The 19,529-nt window shown below is 37.2% G+C and overlaps 1 protein-coding gene across 1 annotated transcript in view; it reads left to right on the top strand.

Annotated features, from left to right (window-relative positions):
• Nucleotides 1-19,529, top strand: part of dnajc11 (DnaJ heat shock protein family (Hsp40) member C11) — a 121,193-nt gene that overhangs the window by 13,134 nt on the left and 88,530 nt on the right. Inside the window, 1 exon segment of the mRNA NM_001079115.1 lies at nt 16,882-17,011. Within this exon segment, the coding sequence (NP_001072583.1) occupies nt 16,882-17,011 (130 nt within the window).

Raw genomic sequence — 19,529 nt, 5'->3', positions numbered from 1 at the left:
TCGGCTTATGTAAAAAAGGTGCATAAACATTGTGAACTTCAAGCAATAAATGTAAATGTATTGTTGTTTTCAAGCCATACCTGATTCTACAGACTGAAACCGTGATAGGATGTTGAATATTTCTTAACATCCCTTGGTCTCACAGTGTAATGCAAGCCCTTCTTCACCTTGTTCCATTGTGAAGTGATGAATTCTGAAACTTGAAGGTCCTTTGCCTTCCATAGTAAGTAGTACACAGGTTCTCTGGAAAGCAGAGAAACTCCAGAGTCCAGAATCCACTAAGAGCTGAAAAGGGTGGGGAATTCATCCCTTTAAACAGAGATTGTCATAGTTTGGGCTGTTAAATCGGGTATGCGTGTGTAAAAACAAATATTTAACATTTATATTTATTTCTGGATGTGCAGATAGTGTTTCTGCAACCTCTACATAAGTCCAACTTAATTCGTTTATGAGCTCTCACAAGCAATAGAATCTCTGCAAGGCAAGTTCCTGCTGCAGACAAAGTATATGTGATCTTGGATTACTGTATGCATAGTAATACCCTTAGTAAAATAAGGAAAACTTTGGCCTTCAAGAAGATAGGGAGGAGGGCAAGCAATTGGAAAACATTATAGCAACTAAACAACCTGAGTCCATGGTGAGCAATGTAAACTGGCAACTTTGCATTTCCCTTATTATACAGCTATGTCCCTAGTGCAACAGTGTAGTGTCCATGAGTGGATGTGAGACCATCATGCTTTTGGTTGTGACCATAGAGGGTTCAGCCACTGAGTTTTTGCAAATTTATTGCCTTAAAATGATTGTTAATTATCATAACTAGAAAGATTAGAGAGTTATGGTGGTACAGGAAGAGTAAGAAATACTCTGGAAAAACTAACCAGGGGAGAAGCCTTCTAAAGGATGTTCTAAACTTACCCTTTAGGAAAATTTAAGTTCAGCTAGCTTAGCAGCTGCACTATATGACCTTTCCCTGTCCACATCAACTGGTCTACGTCTGCCACTGACTGCTAGACAGAGGGTTATCTTTGCCCTTTATGGTAGTAAAGCGGTGCATTGTAGTTTGTGTCACAGCTATGAATGCCAAATGTAGCTTACCAAGCACCGATAGCTGTACTGTTGGTTCTTCACTATATTCCTAATTATGGTATGGTTCTGTTTCATTGTAATATCCAAATGGCTTTTTTTTATCCTACATTTGTAGAGGGTGTTGGAAAAAACATATATAGTTTATTGCTTTATATAGCTTTCAGTAACACAAGCCCATTCTAATTGTGATCTCATTGCAGTAACCCCCTGCTAAGCAGAGATGTCTGACATACTAAATGTGTGCAATTAGATGCTGCTTTAAGCATAGCATGGTCCCATGTAACTAGATTGCTGTGCTGGAGATAGGCCTTGTAGTTTGGGAGACAGTCTCATAAATATGACACTAAAGGCCATTTGTATAATTCCTCACAAGGCTGGAGAAGTTAAATGCACAGAAAGTCAGTACCAGTAAGTACAGCACAAATAAAAGAGAGTCTAGACATGCAGTTTTTTACACTGTAAGAATATTGCAGTAACTGTTTTGTTCTAGCGCGTACATCCATAGCACAGACAAAATATACGAGTGTTATCAAATGGTGAATGTTAAAGTATTTCTTCCTCTGCTGTATTTAATGTTTTAAGATACTCATAGACTGAAAGAAAGTCGTCCCGTCTAGGAGTTATTTCCACAGTTAACCAGCTGTGACAGGGAGAATAAATAAACGTGCTGTTTCTGCTGTAACAAAAAGGGCTTGGAAGTAGTACAAGGATTCTATATTCACTGATAATGGTGGAGTTTTTGTATGACGGCTAGAACGGTCACTTAATGGGTAAGCAATAACTTTTATTGTTATCTGGACCCCACTTTAAGGTGACCACTTTATTATAGAGTGTTAAATACTCTGTTTCCTAATTCCTGTCCACTTTGGGGTGACCTAGGTGACATAAAGCTAATTAATGGAATAGGGCTTTAATGGAAACTAGTATCCCCCACCTTCAAGCCCAGCAGGCCCCTAAACATTGTTTACTCTTTATAATTTTGCCTAATGCTATAAGTATTTGCCCAATGCTTTTACATTACCTATCTGATCCCCATGTTCCTCTATGAGGGGGCTGCCATATTTGTGCAGCAGTAGTCCATTTATTACAGAAGCTATAACTGACAGGCTGAGAAGGGACAGTCAGGATGGCAAGTTTAAGAACTTCAAGTAACAATAACTTACAAAAGCAGCCCTATTGGCAAAAAATGATCAACATGACCTATAGGTAACTTTTAATGTACATTAATATTTTGAAGAGTAGTTTTTAGTGTCAGTATCACTTTAACAAAGGTAAAATTTAGCCCTTCATATAATAATGATGATGATGATGATGATGCTCAGCAACTTTCAAAAGTTGAGAGAAGTTGCAAACAGTGGCATATAGCCAAACAGGGGTGGTTTTTTTTGGAATGGTAGAAATATGGAAGCTGTATAGTAACAATGTAATGTGGTTTATTCAAACAGTCATTGAATATATTGAATATAATTTGAGATGGCAATGTGAATTATTTACATTGTGGGCAACTATGTAGTGCTGTGCCTTGCATGAGGCAAGGTTAGGTCCTGGTAAAAATCTGTTTCTGGTTACTTTAAAAGCAAAATTTCCCCTTTTTTCATCTAGTCATCTAGTTAGTGTACACAAATGAGTGAATGGCATTAAATCCGCTTCTTCAGGATGCATTGGGCAGGAAACCCCTGCATCCATCTAAACGTTTCTGCGCAATCCATAAAATCTATCCAGGGAACAGGAAAAGTTTATTTGTCTGTTCTTTAGTATTGCGGCTGACTTTTTGGGCATAACTGCAGTAGAGCCCTGATTTTACATGTTCAGATTTTACGTTTTCCACAGAATTGACGCTGCTTCGCCACGGCCTCATTTAGGCAAGCTGAGTTTTTTTTTCTTTTCCAGATTTAACATTTTCCCGGAGTATATGCTGTTCTGAGGCGGCCCCTAGGAAAACATAAAATTGGGGTTCTATTGTAGTTTAAAATCATGTCTCACCTTAGCCAAAGTAAAGGAATTTTGCCATGTATAGTGGTAATGCTGTGTTTAAGGAATGCTAAATCTTATTACATATAATGAGCACAAATAGCTTGTTCTTTCACCAAATGCAAAAGATGCCAGCCTGCCTGCCTGCCTGCCTGCCTCAGGGTTATGCCTACAGAACAACAACATAAAAATTAAACACTTTTCTAATGTACTGCTATATTTATTTTTACAACTTTCTTCTCATTTAGGCTTTCGTTTGTTCAGCTGAGGATTCCATTCAAAGTAATTAGCTGTAAATATTCCCCAGCAAGACTAGAGACTTCCTCTGTTTGTAGATTAAAGGTTGAATTGATCCTGTTTATGACAATCATGTACAAAGTTACAAACTAAAAAAAAAAAAGCATAAATATTAGAACAGTATGTGCCCAGATATCATTTAGGCAGACCTGTAAAATGTTGACTTGGTCTGGCCCGTATGACCTAAGGGGGCTGACAACCACTGCACTACTTTTTTTCTAAATTTTGTTACTTATAGCCTAGAAGAGGGGCCCTGCAAACATATTAGAATGGGGCCTCAATAAAAAAAATTCACCTTTGTATGCTTGGGTTCTGCCCATGATCTGCCTCATTGTGACAAAGCCCCACCTAAGGTCCGTCCAGTGTCCACTCCCCCGCCTCTGTGGTGACCCTTGAATTAAACCTTCATGTCTTTTTGGCCTTGACTATGCACCATGTGATGATGGTCCTGGTTTGGCAGGGATAAAATTGCCCTGGTTCTGAAAGTAATAGCAACCCAAAAAATTTAATTACTAATTGCACTAAAGCACTGAAAGATCCCCTGATTAGGGAGTTTCTGGTCTAAAGCTACTTTTACCCTTGCTACTTAATAATGCTCTTTATCTATTTTTCTTTTTTTGTTGAATATCAATTACAATTCACAATGGATCCTCAGCAGTCCAGAAGTTGTGCTAAAAGACAAAGCATGCTATTTTAGTTGTAGTTAAGCACAAACCAATTTAACTTCATTTAGCAGATATGAGCCTGCTGCTTGGGTTGAATAGTATTATATGATGTTGGTATGTATTTTAAAATTCAGTTTTGGAGAATATTTTGTTTTCTAAGCAGCCTCATATCCTTCCAGCCTCCTTGAAGGGATTTAATGTCAGTATGTCTCAAAGGCTTCATTGGAAAGTCTCTTCCTACATGAGAAAGTTATTATATTAACCTTGACTCTCTTATCGGTAGCAGTTGCTTAAAAGAAAGTGAAACATCAATACTTATATTACCAAATAAAAGTCCAAAAATAAAGGTGACAGGTTTTCAGTGAAAAGCCATTCTGTTTAGTTGCTTTTTCTTTTTTTTACGGTTGGTTATTCTGCTATAACTTTCCACTAAGTTCAGATATAGATTATTGTAAGGTTAACGGGTTAGGTAAAGTAACAGCATATTTGGTTAGATGAGAAATGCATTCTGTGTTGGGAGTTTGATGCACTTGTTGTATTGAAACTGACATAAGGCCACTGTTACAGAGAAAATGTGCCATATATATCATTAGGGGAAAAAAACGACCTGCTTAAACCTACATTTGTTTCTTTAGCTGTCCGGCTTTTGGCCCCCTCCTTTAGCAGTACAGTTTCAGCATATGCTCACAGGAGCAAGCTTGGATCAATAAGCGGATGAGTAATTCTGACAGATGCACTGTGCTCCTGATTTATCATCCAGTGTTTTCGTGTGAATATACTAGAAACATACTCTGCTCAGCCTCATGACAGGGTTTGGAGTCAATGACCTAAAGGCAATGGTAAAGCAACATTAATATTAGAAACAGATCTAGCTCATGACTCATAACCCATAACAGATAACTGAAAGTGGACATGGTAGCCAAAGGGACAGTTGTTTCCTTGGAAAATATTTGTAATTACTGTGCTTCAATACATATTGCAATAGGGTTGGACATAGAGGGTCCTCTTCTATAGATGCAGCTAAGGTTACTATAGTGTACAGCAGGGATCCCCAACGTTTTTTACCCATGAGCCACACTCAAATGTAAAAAGAGTTGGGGAGCAATACAAGCATGAAAAATATTCATGAGGGTGTGATTGGCTATTTGGTAGCCCCTATGTTTACTGGCGCCCTACATGAGTTTCTGTTTGGCAGTACACCTGGTTTTTATGCAACCAAAACTTGCCACCAAGTCAGGAATACAAAAGTAAGCACCTGCTTTGAGGCCACTGGGAGCAACATCCAACCCCCAAGGGTTGGGGTGCAACATGTTGCCCATAACCCACTGGTTGGGGATCACTGGTGTACAGACTAAGTATGTATAGGAGAGGAAAGATTCTGAAGGAGTGATGATGAAGAGTGATGAGTAAAATTTTATGAATTGGAGTTTTCTAGGCTATACAGCAAGTCAAGGCACTGTCAGAGGTATCTTTTGTTGGTTACGGGCATCCAGAAAGATCAGATAGCTTTCCTGGAGGCTTGCAAATGCAGGATAGCAAGGGTGATCCTAAGATGTCAACATTTCCATACAGTCTAGATTTAGTGGTGCCATATTTGGGTCCACCAAGCCTTGTAGCTACCTGTAGAAATGAAAAACCCATCTGTTCCTTAGAGATTACTGAGAATGCTTTGGACTATATTCCCCCAGAGGATCTCAAACAAATGCGCTTCTTTCATGTCATGCATGCGAATGTTTCCTGTAACTAGTTTTTATTTATTAAATTTTCTGGACAGTTTTCTGCAACCACTAATCTCATAATCACTTTTGCAGGTTGTCTTAACCATTTTTAAACCCATTAAAAAAAAAAAAATCAGCTGTTCTTTTTGATCAGTTCACTACCAATTTAGAACATGAAAGCAGAGACCTATAGATACGTGCAATTTTGCAGTTTGTAGCACCTATTTTTGTAAATAGGGGCTCATGATTTCTCGTGAAAATGGTTTTCCAATACTCTGTAGAGATTATATTAAACCATACCGTTAGATCTCTGCACAAATGATTGAGGATGCCATTTACCTGTGCTATGTTTACACCAACCTGAGAACATGCCATGCTTTATAAAACATTAAAAATAACCTACTTATTTAGCAGGCATCATGCCCAATCATGTGAGAAACACTAGTACAGGTATGGGATCCCTTATCCGGAAACCTGTTATCCAGAAAGTTCCAAATTACGGAAAGGCCATCAGCTATATACTTCATTATAACCAAATAATTCAAATTTTTAAAACTTATTTCCTTTTTCTCTATAATAATAAAACAGAACTTTGTACTTGATCCCAACTAAGATATAATTAATCCTTATTGGAGGCAAAACAATCCTATTGGGTTTATGCACTATTTAAATGATTTTTAGCAAACTTAAGTTATGGAGGTCCAAATTACGGAAAGATCCCTTATCCGGAAAACCCCAGGTCCCGAGCATTTTGGATAACAGGTCAGTGTGTGTGTGTGTGTGTGGACAGGAATTAATTCCAGAGTTCCATTGCAGCAATGAACCCTTGACTTAACATCTGCTGGTTAAACTGCATGTTCCTTTAAGAGCCTAACGTGGAATATTTACACTTACATGTAAGTCTGGTTTTCTTAGATAAGTTGATGCGGTTAATACATATACAACATTGTTTATACATTGTTTAAACTATACGAAATAACACATGTTCTGATATAGATTCTATTCCATTGCATATCCTGCTTGGACTGTTTTTTGAATTATTGCTCCCCCTGGCTAAACTGATTGGGCAGTTGTTTAAACCTGGACCACAAAAGAGACCTCAGAGTGAAATTTCATTATTAGATCCCTGTTCCCCTTTTATTCTTAATCACCTGTCGCTCTCTCTGTATCTTATTTAGCTAGGATGGCAGGGTTTGCCTATGACATCTAACATTGCCTCATTTCAGAGATCTCTATGGGCTGTTTGGTCAGGGAAAGCAGAGTAAAGCAAAGGAATAGGACATGAGCTTCTTCCTTCAACCACCGAAAATTCAGACACAAAGGAGCATTAGTGGGCTTTTATTTAACTGTAATTTACTGTTACTCTGCTTTTGTGTCCTATAGCATTTATATAAATACACTACTTTGCAGCAATGAAGGTAGTCATAAATGGTTCAGTAGGGCCCTCATCTGCATACCCATAGGTTATTTACAATACAGTTGACATGGTAGGATGTAAAATGATTATGTTCCCACAAAACAACGAAAGCTTAGCAAAGAAGTACAGTAGATTGTTGTACATTACATTTTGGGGTTCTGTACCAGGCCAAGGCAACAACAGCCCTTTAGCATTAAAGATTTGTATCTCTAAAGATGCCCCTAGTAGCTTCCAGTCTTTATTTCTGCTTATTCACAAAACTGTGCACTTTGTATCCTTAGGTGCTAAAAGAGATCTGAAAGCATCTAAAATTAGTGTAAATGATTTACCTCTCCTTTCATATGTGTATTCACTTTAAAATGAATACATAAATGTATATAGAAAATTAATAAATATATGTGTATATAATTATAGCTACATACTATTAAATTTTTAAAACAGTTTTCCATTTCTGAATCATCATATTTGCAGGTAGAAACAACAGAATTCTACCTCTGTCTGAAGATTCAGCATTAATGTTTGGCTGATGTTTGAAGGCACCCAATAAACATTTTGGCAAGACAACCAATATTCAAGGTTGCCTCATGTCCCATAATACACACACTGAATATCATACAAAACCTTTTTCATATGGTATATGATCACGTTAATGGCAGGTTGCATGGTGGGATACCCAGTGTTTTGTCATCTGCTCAATTTCCAGCTCAGCGGGTGGTAAAGAAAAAAAAAACCCTTGGAAGCATCACTTATTTGACTATAACCGTAACTATTTGAGCATGTTTCTAAGAGATAATCACCTGAAATGTGAGTGCCCAGGCAATTATCATAAAATATGGTAGATGGGCAATTCCCAGAGTTTTACTGCCTGTCTGTCAAATTGGGAATCTCCCCTTGCACTTTTGACCTTAGCTATGATCTGCCCCAAGTTCATCCAGGCCCATTTAGTCGTATATATTATTATGCTTTATTTATATAGCGGCAACATGTTTATTACACAGCACTTTACCAGATTGTTCAACTTTCACAACTGTATTTACAGTACAGTTACAAATATTCTTTGGCTTGCATCTACATCCTGCGACAAAGCAAATATGTAACAAATTGTTGTGACTTCCAAAAGTGACTTTTGCACAAGACAACGAACCCTCCGCACCAGTGGAAAATACAAGTTACCCTTTAATTGAATACCCAGAAAGAATAAGGTCTGTGAAACAGGGAAACAGGATAAATTACCAGTGGAGTTTGCTGGGTTGGAAATTCTAACAAAACCTTCTGGCTATATTCATTCCATCTCGCTGGCTTAGCATTATCAGATTCGTTCATGCCTCGAGCTTCACTAACCATTCCCAGGGAATTCCTGCCTTCAGCTAATGCATTTGTAGAAACATTGTATAGTTTAACAATGTTACATTTCATTGAACTTCTTCTGTCTCAAGCACATTGCTTTAAATATCTCTTTTTATAAACGTAAGCAATTGCTGTACCATTGAAATCTCTCCCTCTAAATGCAGGGCTCGTAGTTTACAAGGTTATGGCTCCATTTGTTTTATTTTCCTTTCTGGCAGGTAATGATTCAGGGCCTTTTTGTATCTTTTGTTTCTGTCAGCAGTAAAAAGAAATCTCCAATCAAATCAGTTGGGTCATTCCATGCCAAGTCAACTCAGCCACGCTGCTGTTTATTTTTTTTTCGTACACAGTGTTTTCCCTTGACAAATGTTACATATTTCATATCTGTAACAAATAAAGAGACAACTTCCAGTCATTCAGACGAACGCTCAGAATGCTACGGTCCCATGCGTTATAAAACTAATGAATTTCCCATACTTTCAACTGCAGATGTGGCCACTACTGCTCCACAAAGAATTATCTTTTGCAGGGTTACCTTGAGCCATTTTACTCAGATTACATCCTGGAATATACAGTAGCTTAGCAAGTAGCTGCAGAGGTAACTGTTTGGGATGACCCAAGATATCTTTTTAGGATTATGTAACTACATGTATAATTGGTAAATATGATCAGTAGGGCAAGCGGTAAAGTAATTAAACACAGCATCACTAGTGGCAGGTACCTCAAGATTGCAGCACCTTTAAGCAGTACTTGCCTGTCACTTGACAGATCCAGGCATGTACTCTCCAATTCCTGTTGACTTTTCATGTTTTTTATTCCACTCCCGTAGAGCTAATAAACATTTGGGTGACAAAACAGTAACATCGCCCAGTCTGCTGTTACCCTGACCCCGGTGTCATTGGGCTTTGTGACCGTTGATGTGTGGATATATTTTTATCTGGGGGATAAGAATAAGTAGTAGGGCCAAAGAGCAAAAAATTTTGAAAGACCCTGAAAATTCAGAGACATTTGGCTTCTAACCGAGGTCATAATACTAATATCACCACCCAACGAAATAAGGTAATATAGTTGCCCTATATTATCCCAGTGTGCTTTATCTGCATTAGACATTTTACAGCAGGCATATTCTACTCTTCCATTTCGCTTTAGGAGTACTCCTTTTCCCCAGTGCTAATAATTCTCTGCTGCTTTTACTATGGGTTGCTCATTAGTAGTTTGCATTCATTATGCTCTCACAATGAGTTTTATTTGGCAAAGGCAACGCTCAGCAGAGGAAGTACAGACAGTACAGTAAAGGATGGCTGTTCATCTTCTCAAACAAATAAGAAAATTTGAATGACAATATTCTATTGCTTCAACCTTCATGCTTGGCACAATTCGAAATTCAAAACTCGAGACTCTTAAATGACATTTGCTCAGGCCTTGTTCCAGGCATAGAATGATCTGCATAAAGGCGGCATCTTGTGGGGTTTTTTTGTAACTAAAATGTCCTGATTATAGGGAAGAAACAATTTAAAAAATTACTTACCCCCCATATGTTTTAATGTGCTTGACAAATCTGTGGTGAAAACATTCAGTTATAGTTCAGATGTAGGGATCATGCATACCAGTTATCTATGTGGAAGTAGAAAGAATCTATTAATAGTGTAGAAGTTCAATATATATATATATATATATATGTATATATATATGTATATGAGGGCACTCTCATTCTCATGTTCATCTCAACCCATGCTATATAAGCAAACATGCCTGTTAAAGTGTTGGAGACTGGCAGCTCTCCAAGCCTACTCTTTTTCTAGAAAATAACAATCCAGTTGTGAATTGTGCTCAACATGTTATATAATGCTAAGAGGGCTTGTATGATTTACCATCTGGCCGGTGGAGTTGAAAACTGCACAAAATATGGCATACATAATACTCCAGAGATGCCAGAGTGACTTTCATGCAGTTCATTCCTATGGTTCGCATTCTCCAGGCTGGCAAATAGTGGAATTTATGTAAGCCGCCAACTCCAGGGCTTCGGTCCCACCTTCTACCCCCCCAAAAAAATTCAGTTTTTTTAAAGGGTACCCAGCTTACATCACTGTTTCTTAAGCTATAGTGACAATTGTCTCAGGGTTGCATTATGGTTAAATAGTGGACACCTGCCAATTAGCATACTTAGCAACTGATTCGTTAGTATACATCGTGCTCGATTTGCAACACTGTTCAAGGTGAAAATAGTGTAATTTCTGGTGCAAAGCTTAAAAACAGCATTAATGTTGCACATCAGTTATGCAAGTAGGTGAAGTATGGCAAGGGAATACTAAACATAATACCTCCTCAAGGCAGTTGCTAATTCCAGGGCTCTCTTGTGTCTGATTGTCCTGTACTTTTCACATTGCACATAATTCATCAAAGCAGGTCAAATATGCCCCTTGGCCTGAGGCACAAGTTGTGTGTATACATACAAGAAACTTTGTGAATGTCCTTTGATTGGGCCCTGCTATATCACCCACCTAACAGGCTAGTGTTGCTATTACACAAATTTCACGAGTGAGTAACTCCCATAATTTATGTTCATGATACATTTCAGGGTGTTAAAAAAAGCATAATTTGTTATAATGATAATTCTTAAAGAGGTACTTGATAGCACAATATGGTGACTTTGTACTGAATTGTGACTAATATCTAAAACCTGTAAAAAAAAAAAAAAAATCATTAAGAAACACAAAACTGGAATAAAGCTAATATCATTTTTAGGCATCTAAATACAATTATTTTCTTCCCTTATTTTTATGTAAACTTTAAATGATGCCCTACTGTGTTTGTTTTAAAGATCTAAACTAAATAATATAGATTATATAGATACAACACATATATAGACAACATAAAATTTATATATGGATAGTGGCAGAGCCCAGATCAGCTTGTTTCAACAACGACAAACAAACAGTGCAATTAACTTATTAAACAGAAAAGAATACAAAAAAGTAGAATCAACCTTTAGTAGGGAAAGAAACACTGAAAATGCAACACAATAGACTGACAACACGCACCCTATATGAAAAGAATGGCAACCCCTTCTTTATACATAAATATCAGGCAGGGCTGTTCGTACACTGTATATTTGGCTTTCTCCATACTTATCGGCATATCGTCCATGGACAGGTAATACTTTTTCAAGTGGCATTACTAGCCCTGTTTTCAGATATTGGTGAAAACATAGATCCACAAAATAAAGTTCTTACAAATGACAAAAGTTTTCCCTTTTTAACTTTTAATTTATTATATCAAGTTATAACACATTCCCGTTATTACAAGCCACACATTATACAACCCAAATTCTTGGGAAGGTGTCCGATAATAATGATAAGAAGAATTCCCTAAACTACTTGTGGAAAAACACAAAGTCAATAAAGTCAGCTGCACTAATCTAAAAATTAAGAACACAACAGGACATAGAAAGCAACCACTTAAAGGAGAAGGAAAGTCAGTCACTTGGGGGTGCCAAAATTTTAGGCACCCCCAAGTGACTTCAATAGCCTACCTTTTACCCCGGGCTGGTTCCCCTGTTCAGAGAGAACAGCACCAGCCCGGGGTAGCTGCCAGCACTTCCTCCTTCCTGGTTCGCGCCTGTCCCGAAAAAACAGCAGCAACGCGAGTAGGAAGGAGGAAGTGCTCGCTACAGGTACCCCGGGCTGGTGCTCTTTTCTCCTAACAGGGGCACCAGCCCGGGGTACAAGGTAAGCGATTAAAGTCACTTGGGGGTGCCTAACATTTTGGCACCCCCAAGTGACTTTGCCTGTCCTTCTTTTTTAACCTTATGCAGATGGACCAAACATCTCCCACCAAATTATAGTATTGTAACTACATATATACTCAATGAATATATTATACGGGTAGGGAATACCGTATTCAGAAACCTGTTATCCAGGAAGCTCTAAATTATGGAAAGGGCATTTCTTATAGACTGCATATTGATCAAATAATTCAAAATTGCAAAACATTGTTCCTTTTTTTCTGTAATGATTTTTTAAAAGTTGCAGTGACTAATCGCCCCATGTGTCTTCTCCGTTAGGGGCAGATTTATCAAAATGTGAGTTTAGCGTTTAATACACACAAACGTTCCTATGTTCTATTCATTCCTATGGGATTTTTAGAAGTGTATTTATCGATTGGGGAATTCTAACTTTCACCCATTGATGAATATGCTTCTAAAAATCCCATAGGAATAAATAGAATGTGGCTTGAGTTTTTGGCTATATAATACTTTGATATTGTATACCAGTGATGTTGTTTATAATAAAAACATAATAACAATTTAAATCAGGTATAAAGCTTATAAAATCTATGAATACAAGCCATTTTTATGAGGCCTGGTACTTTTAGGTGCTCACAATACCCATCAATGACTTCTGCCTATAAATTACAGTAAATAGTACATAAGCTACTAGATATATATATATATATATATATATATATATATATATATATATATATATATATATATATATATATATATATATATATATATATATATATATATATATATATGTCTATATCAAATCATACTCTCAAACTTAGGTTTGTCAGAAAAATTCAGAATGATATGTAGAATCCGATAATGAAGTGGAATAGAGCTGTTCCATATAATTTCCCAAGATATCGTCTCGTGTTTTCTCCAGCTACAGAGCTGCATTTCTGAGCATACAAACTCATTACCAAATAATGTGATGATAGGACTCAAACTGGTGCATCTTTAAAATGCTTCTAAGGTCATCCATAGTAATGTTTTGCCTTTGGCTGCTAAAACCTTCCGTAAGACCATATGCCTTTAGAAATAGTTTATATATGATGGCATTTACTTTATTTGTTTTTTTTTTCCTTATGATTTCTGGGTTTGCCACAGAAAAATTCACCCACTTTCTGTTGATTCCTTGGGATTTTTAGAAGTGTATTTATCAAATGGTGAACTCTAACTTTTACCCATTGATAAATTATCTTCTAAAGAACCCATGGGAATCAATGGAAAATGGTTGAAATTTTTTTAGGGTGAGCTCCAATCTCACATTTTGATAAATCTGCCCCTTTATGTGTCTTTAATTCTTTTTCTGTAATAATGTGTAGTCGTATTTGCTTCAGAATAACTTAAATCCTTTTTATGTTTTGTTTCTCATTTTTCGCCTTTTCTGTATTTTCTTTATTTGAATTTCCAAAAGCAGTTATTTATTGGTTTATTCTGTATAATGTTTTTACTATTGATTTGTATCTGCAGTTATCAAAGAGGCACATAAGCCCCATAATTGAGTGTCAGCTGACTTGTAATCCTAATCACCTACAATATAAAGCCAGGGTTATTGGGGAGGTTGGCTGTGTATTACTGGACCTAGCGACCTACTGTTTGTATGTAACATCATTGTGGTTGGGCTTTACAAGGCCAGCTGTCGCTCTTGGGTGCAGATTATCTTTTATCTGCCCTCCATAGTGGGTGCTTTTGCTTTTTAGCATCTTAGCTTAGGCTTCTGTCACAGAATAACAATAACATTACCAGTGGGTTTCTAGGGGCTTGTATGTACTTGGTGATTTTTTTAAGCAGTTGTGCTTTTACAACAACAAAAAACTTAACATCCTATCCTATTTACATTTTCCTATCCACACAGTACCTTGCAGACCTGAAAAACAATGGGCATATCCTCTCTAAAACAATTGTGGGTGCACTGAAACTGACCCTTTTGTTCAGTATATCTAGCTTCTTTTAAACAAATTAATACAGTATAGGGTGGCAATACTGTGGCTACCACTAATAAATGAAAATATTCTGTGAAAACAGTAAAGTATATGGGGAAGTATAATAATACTGCAGAAGCACTAAGGGGTGCAGAACCATGTGTATTAAGCACAAACATCCATGACTTGTTCTGTGCTCTGCATCTTGCTCTGGAATAAAAATTTGACTCAAGAAACATGGCAGTCCTTGGGGTGCCCTTGTGTTACCCCCAACTCTCCCTCTATGAATATACAGTATAGTTGCTTGTAGAGAAAGGTGCAGTTCCTTACACTCCATTCTAAGAGTATCAAGAACTCTGCCTTCAGGGGCTACTTGCAGGGCAAAGTGCCAAATGATTGGATTATAAAAAAACAAATAGGAGCCATCAGAGCAAGGACCGCATCAATGAGCTGATGCGATCCTGGATCTGACAGCCTGCCCAGTCAACATTTGGATGATTTTCAGCTAGATATCAGCTGTGGAGGCCCATCAGAGGGCCCCATACACAGACAGATAAGCTGCCAAATCGGTCTGAAGGACCCAAATTGGCACCATAAATCTGTATGTAAATACAGTATGTTCTTTTAAAGTTTAAATGACCTAGTGGTGGTTTTAAGAGACCACAGTTACAAATAAAGATGAGCTATCAAGGCACAGACAGTGATCTCTATATATCTTAACATGGTGATAGGTTGTCAGTATCTCTGTGCAGGTTAGGGAGAGCTGTTATCACTCATAAAATATTGAGCCAATGACCTTAGCTATTCAGCTAAGATTAAGGGCCCAATCTTACATTTTATCGAACATATTTATGAAAAATGAAACTGTTAGTTTCTACGACTTAATCAATAGCACATTAAGCCATTTATCATTAATTTGATTAAAGAAGGTCGCTCTGGCACAAGATATCACACTCCTCTCTCATCTGGTTTCCTTTTCATGAGCAGAGAAACAAAAGGGAAAGCCAATAGTGATATGAAACGAGAACAATGGATTAACATATCCGCATTCCCAAGCAGACCCCGTTGTTCTGCGATAGATTTCATTAATAAGGAAAAAGCTTGAAATAGCAGCAGCATGTTCCGTAAGATTCCGGTGTAGTTTGTAACTGTAATCTGTCTAAAGATAAATGCTTTATAGTATTTCATTTTTTTATTCCTCCGTTTATTTGAAGATGAATTCTTTGTTCGCCTTGTCAAATACCTTCTCAAATAACAGAGTTTCTGCTGAAAAATGCTCAGTGTAAAGTGATGGTGCATTGCAAGTGCTGCAGCAAAAAAGGAACCTTGCTGCTAAAGGAACATTAAAGCTTGAAGAATAAGTTGAATCTTTATGAATTGGTGATTGTGAGCTTAGGAAGCACACTGTGTGAATTACATTGGGGTGACTAAAATATTTTCTCACACTGCTAGCATGTACCCTTGTGGATATATATTGCCTCAGATGTACATAAAGGCAGCTGTAGGCTAGAACATACCTACAGGGCATTATGTTTTATTTATTCCATGGGTAAATGACAAGAAGCTGCATTGAGTTGAGCAAATCCAACCTTATCTGGAGAACCTTCCTACTGAGTTCAGTGAGCTGTGGATGCTGAGAAAATTCTTTGTTAACAAAACAAGTCATCAGTGTCCATTTCTCTGCACCAATTATTGTATTTTGTATTAGTATTACTGTTATTGGAGTCATTAATTTCCTTCTTAGTCTTTTGCTGTGAAGCTCCATTGAATGGCATAAGTTGAAAATATGCAGCCTTTGGGTAGCCAAAGGTTTCATCTGTTACAGAAACTGATGCAGCAGCACCGATTATTATAATTTGAAAACATATGCTGCCATGTAATGAGAATATTTTGTATGTGTGGTGGATATTGTGAGTTGGTTACTAAGAATATGTAACTGGCAGCATCTGAGAGCATGTCCATGTCCTTTTGTCAGGCTGTGGGGGACTCTGTAGTTCTTGAGGATGTGTGTCTACTACATATTATATTAGTATAACATTAAACACAACATATTATATTACTACAAGTATTCTGTCACACAAAAGGCCATCAGAAAAGTGCACCTGAAATTATTATTATTTTTACGTATTTATAAAGTGCCAAAATACTGTGCTCTGTGGATGTATACATTGAACATATAAGTTTATGCACAAAGCAGCTAATAACCTATACAAGAAGCAAAGAGGGCCCTGCCCAAAAGAGCTTACAGTTTGAGTTTCTCACATTAATTGTATGTGTGTACTAGCTTGTTCATGTAATAACATAAAGTATAAAGAAGAATAATGTAGGGACATACAAACGTGGGGTGATCAGTTTTTGATCATAACATGGCTAAGCTTCCATACCCAATCAAAGAAAAAGCCTGTGCAGCGCAGTCTCAAAACCATTGTTTTTATTTGAACTTTAGCTAATCAATATTTATGACTTGGGTGTAAGGGACTAAAGATATTTATTTTTGAGGAAAGTTGCTAACTATCAATGAAGGAGAATCTTGTATGCAGGCTGCTTTTAAACTATCTATATATTTCCCATTTAATCTCCATTTATTTGATAGCACTGGCCCTTTAAGGCTTGTGTGACCTGATAAAGTCATCCTTTCCATTGATCATATTTTTATATTTTTTTGTAGGCTACTCAGGAGGAACTAAAGGCATCCTACCGCAGGCTGTGTATGTTATACCATCCAGACAAGCACAGAGACCCAGAGCTGAAAAAACAAGCGGAGCAACTCTTTAACCTTGTTCACCAGGCTTATGAAGGTCGGTGGATATTTAAGAATTGCTGAAACTGCCGGGGTGGCAGATATTGAATTTTCTTGCAGTACTTGAATTGTGTGTCTGGCGAGAGAGACGTTCCTTTGAGGGTTTTTAAGATGATGGCAGGTTTTAGACCTTTCGCCTCACCTAGGTCTCCGAGAAATCAATATCTGCTCGTGGAAATTAGCAATCTGACTAATTACTAAAATGATTACATCTAAATTGAGAGAGGTCAGTAACGTGAGGGTCACGGAATGAGAAAGCCCATACCACATGCAGAGAATTATTTCAACAATTGGGATTTCTTAACCCTGAAGTGTCAGCACAAACAGCCTATTCATCACCCCCCTCCTCCCTGAATACATAAATCATTGAGCTGACTTGAGATGGATAGCTATCCACTGACTTTCATAGACTCCAGAAATGGCAGGAAATGAAGCATTTGTTTGGAAAGATATGTGTACAGAATTATTGTTTATCTGACAATAAAACATTGAAACCTAAGACGCGGAGATGTTAGTGTTATTGAGAGGCTGCTTTATTTTGCAATTCCTATAAAGCTGTCTCCCAGACTATGTCTCAGATAGGGAGGGGCAGCAATGCTTTAAGTCATGTTGCTTATATGTAACATATTTTAAACATTCACAGATAAATACCCACATTTCATTACTTAAAATTCAAGGGACACTAAAACCTTTTTTAATTGTTAAATAAAATATTTAATTTTGGGAATATTAAGAAGTAAATGCATATTGTTTTTCCTGCAAGACACTATTTTTTCTTCTGTCTGCTTGCTACTATTTTCATTAGCCTCATTTTTTTATGATACAAGAGATATTTGGTAGTCATAGCAAGTCTTGGGCACTCAACAAGGCAAAAAACACTTAATTAACAGATATAGTAGTAGATCGAAATGAGAATGTAGTTTAGTATAGTATGGTTGGCCAGTTCAGTTATGTTCATAATTTAGACTCTTGCCTGACCATTTAAATGGGTAGCTCACCTTTTAATTATCTTTTAGTATGACATAAACATTGATATTCTAAAACAGTTTGCAATTGGTCTTCATTTTTTAAGATCTTTCAGTTGTTTTAGCTTTTTGTTCAGCAGCTTTCCAATTTGTCGTTTCAGCAGCCATCTGGTTGCTAGGGTCTTATATTACCCTAGCAAGCAGGCAGCGTTTTAAACTAGTGATAGGAATATGAATAGGAGAGAGCTTGTCTAGAAAGGTAAGTAATAAAAAGCAACAATAGCAATAAAATTGTAACCTCTCCGAGTAATAGTTTTTGGCTGTCGGGGTCAATGACCCCCATTTGAAAGCTTGAAAGAGGCAGAAGGGGAAGGTGATTAAAAACAATAAAGAATAAATAATGGAGACCAATTGCAAAGATGCTAGGAATAGGACATTTAATTACATACTACAAAAAAAAAAAAAAAGACTTAAAGGTGAACCACCGATTTAAAGCAGAGTACTGCTGGATCCAAGGTGTACACTTTGACTGAAAACCCTGTTGCAGTATTATGCGTTAGATGAAATTTGTTGAGCGGTGTTACCAGTTTTGGCACGTTTGTCACTTTGTCACCTAGGTGAGTAGGGAAGCCGTCCCTACAGCCTACCCTGCTATCCTCTCAGTAGGCAGTTTATCTGTCCATACTGAGAATTTCCACTACCCATACACCTTTCAAACAGATATATGCTTCATTATTCTTATCCAGTCATTAGGGTTGTCAGTTAAGTGAACTCAGTACCTAAATTTCAGATCAGTGTTAATTGTCTGTCCACATTACACAGGACCTGATCATTAAGCCTGTGTGCCAAATAATCAGATCCCATGGGAATCGGCGAATAGTACAGTAGATTTTGCTATCTGCTTATTTTTAAGTGAACTGGCAAACTAAAGGTTACCATACACTGTAAGTTCCGCTTGTTTGGCGAGATTGGCAAGCGAGCGGATCTTCTCCCGATATGCCCACCTACAGAACCAACCAACAGAAAAATCAAACCTGCTTTATCAAGATCTGTCCGATTTCAGTCTAGATGTCGGTCAGGCAGGCCTGACGTTCGAGCCCATAAACGGGGCAGATAAGCTGCCGAATTGGTCTAAAGGGCTGATATCGGCAGTTAAAATTGGACTGTGTATGGCCAACTTAACAGTCTGTAATTAGGTCAAAGCAAAAACTTTTTTTTTTACAGTCAAACAGTTGGGGAACTGTTTGGGATGTTTTAATAGTGTTTTATAAGTTCCTCTGTGTAGAACCGAAACGTTGGCTTACACCATTAAATTTTTGTTCATAATTTAAGTCCCATGAGTGCTCTGTGTTCTACATGCCTATATATATATATATATTTTTTTTTTATTATTTTTATTTTTTTTTTTATATATATGTTTTTGTAGTTTGCTGACATTTCGCTTATAATTCTGCAATTTATTTTTTTCTGTGCTATGCATAACTCTGTCGAGTTGCAATTATGAAAACTGGGGGAAGTTGAAATGAAAGCAATATCCTCATTGCCGTGCGC

This window comes from Xenopus tropicalis, chromosome 7 (assembly GCF_000004195.4).
Source record: "Xenopus tropicalis strain Nigerian chromosome 7, UCB_Xtro_10.0, whole genome shotgun sequence".
Lineage (NCBI taxonomy): Eukaryota > Metazoa > Chordata > Amphibia > Anura > Pipidae > Xenopus > Xenopus tropicalis.
This window is presented reverse-complemented; position numbering and strand designations above follow the sequence as displayed.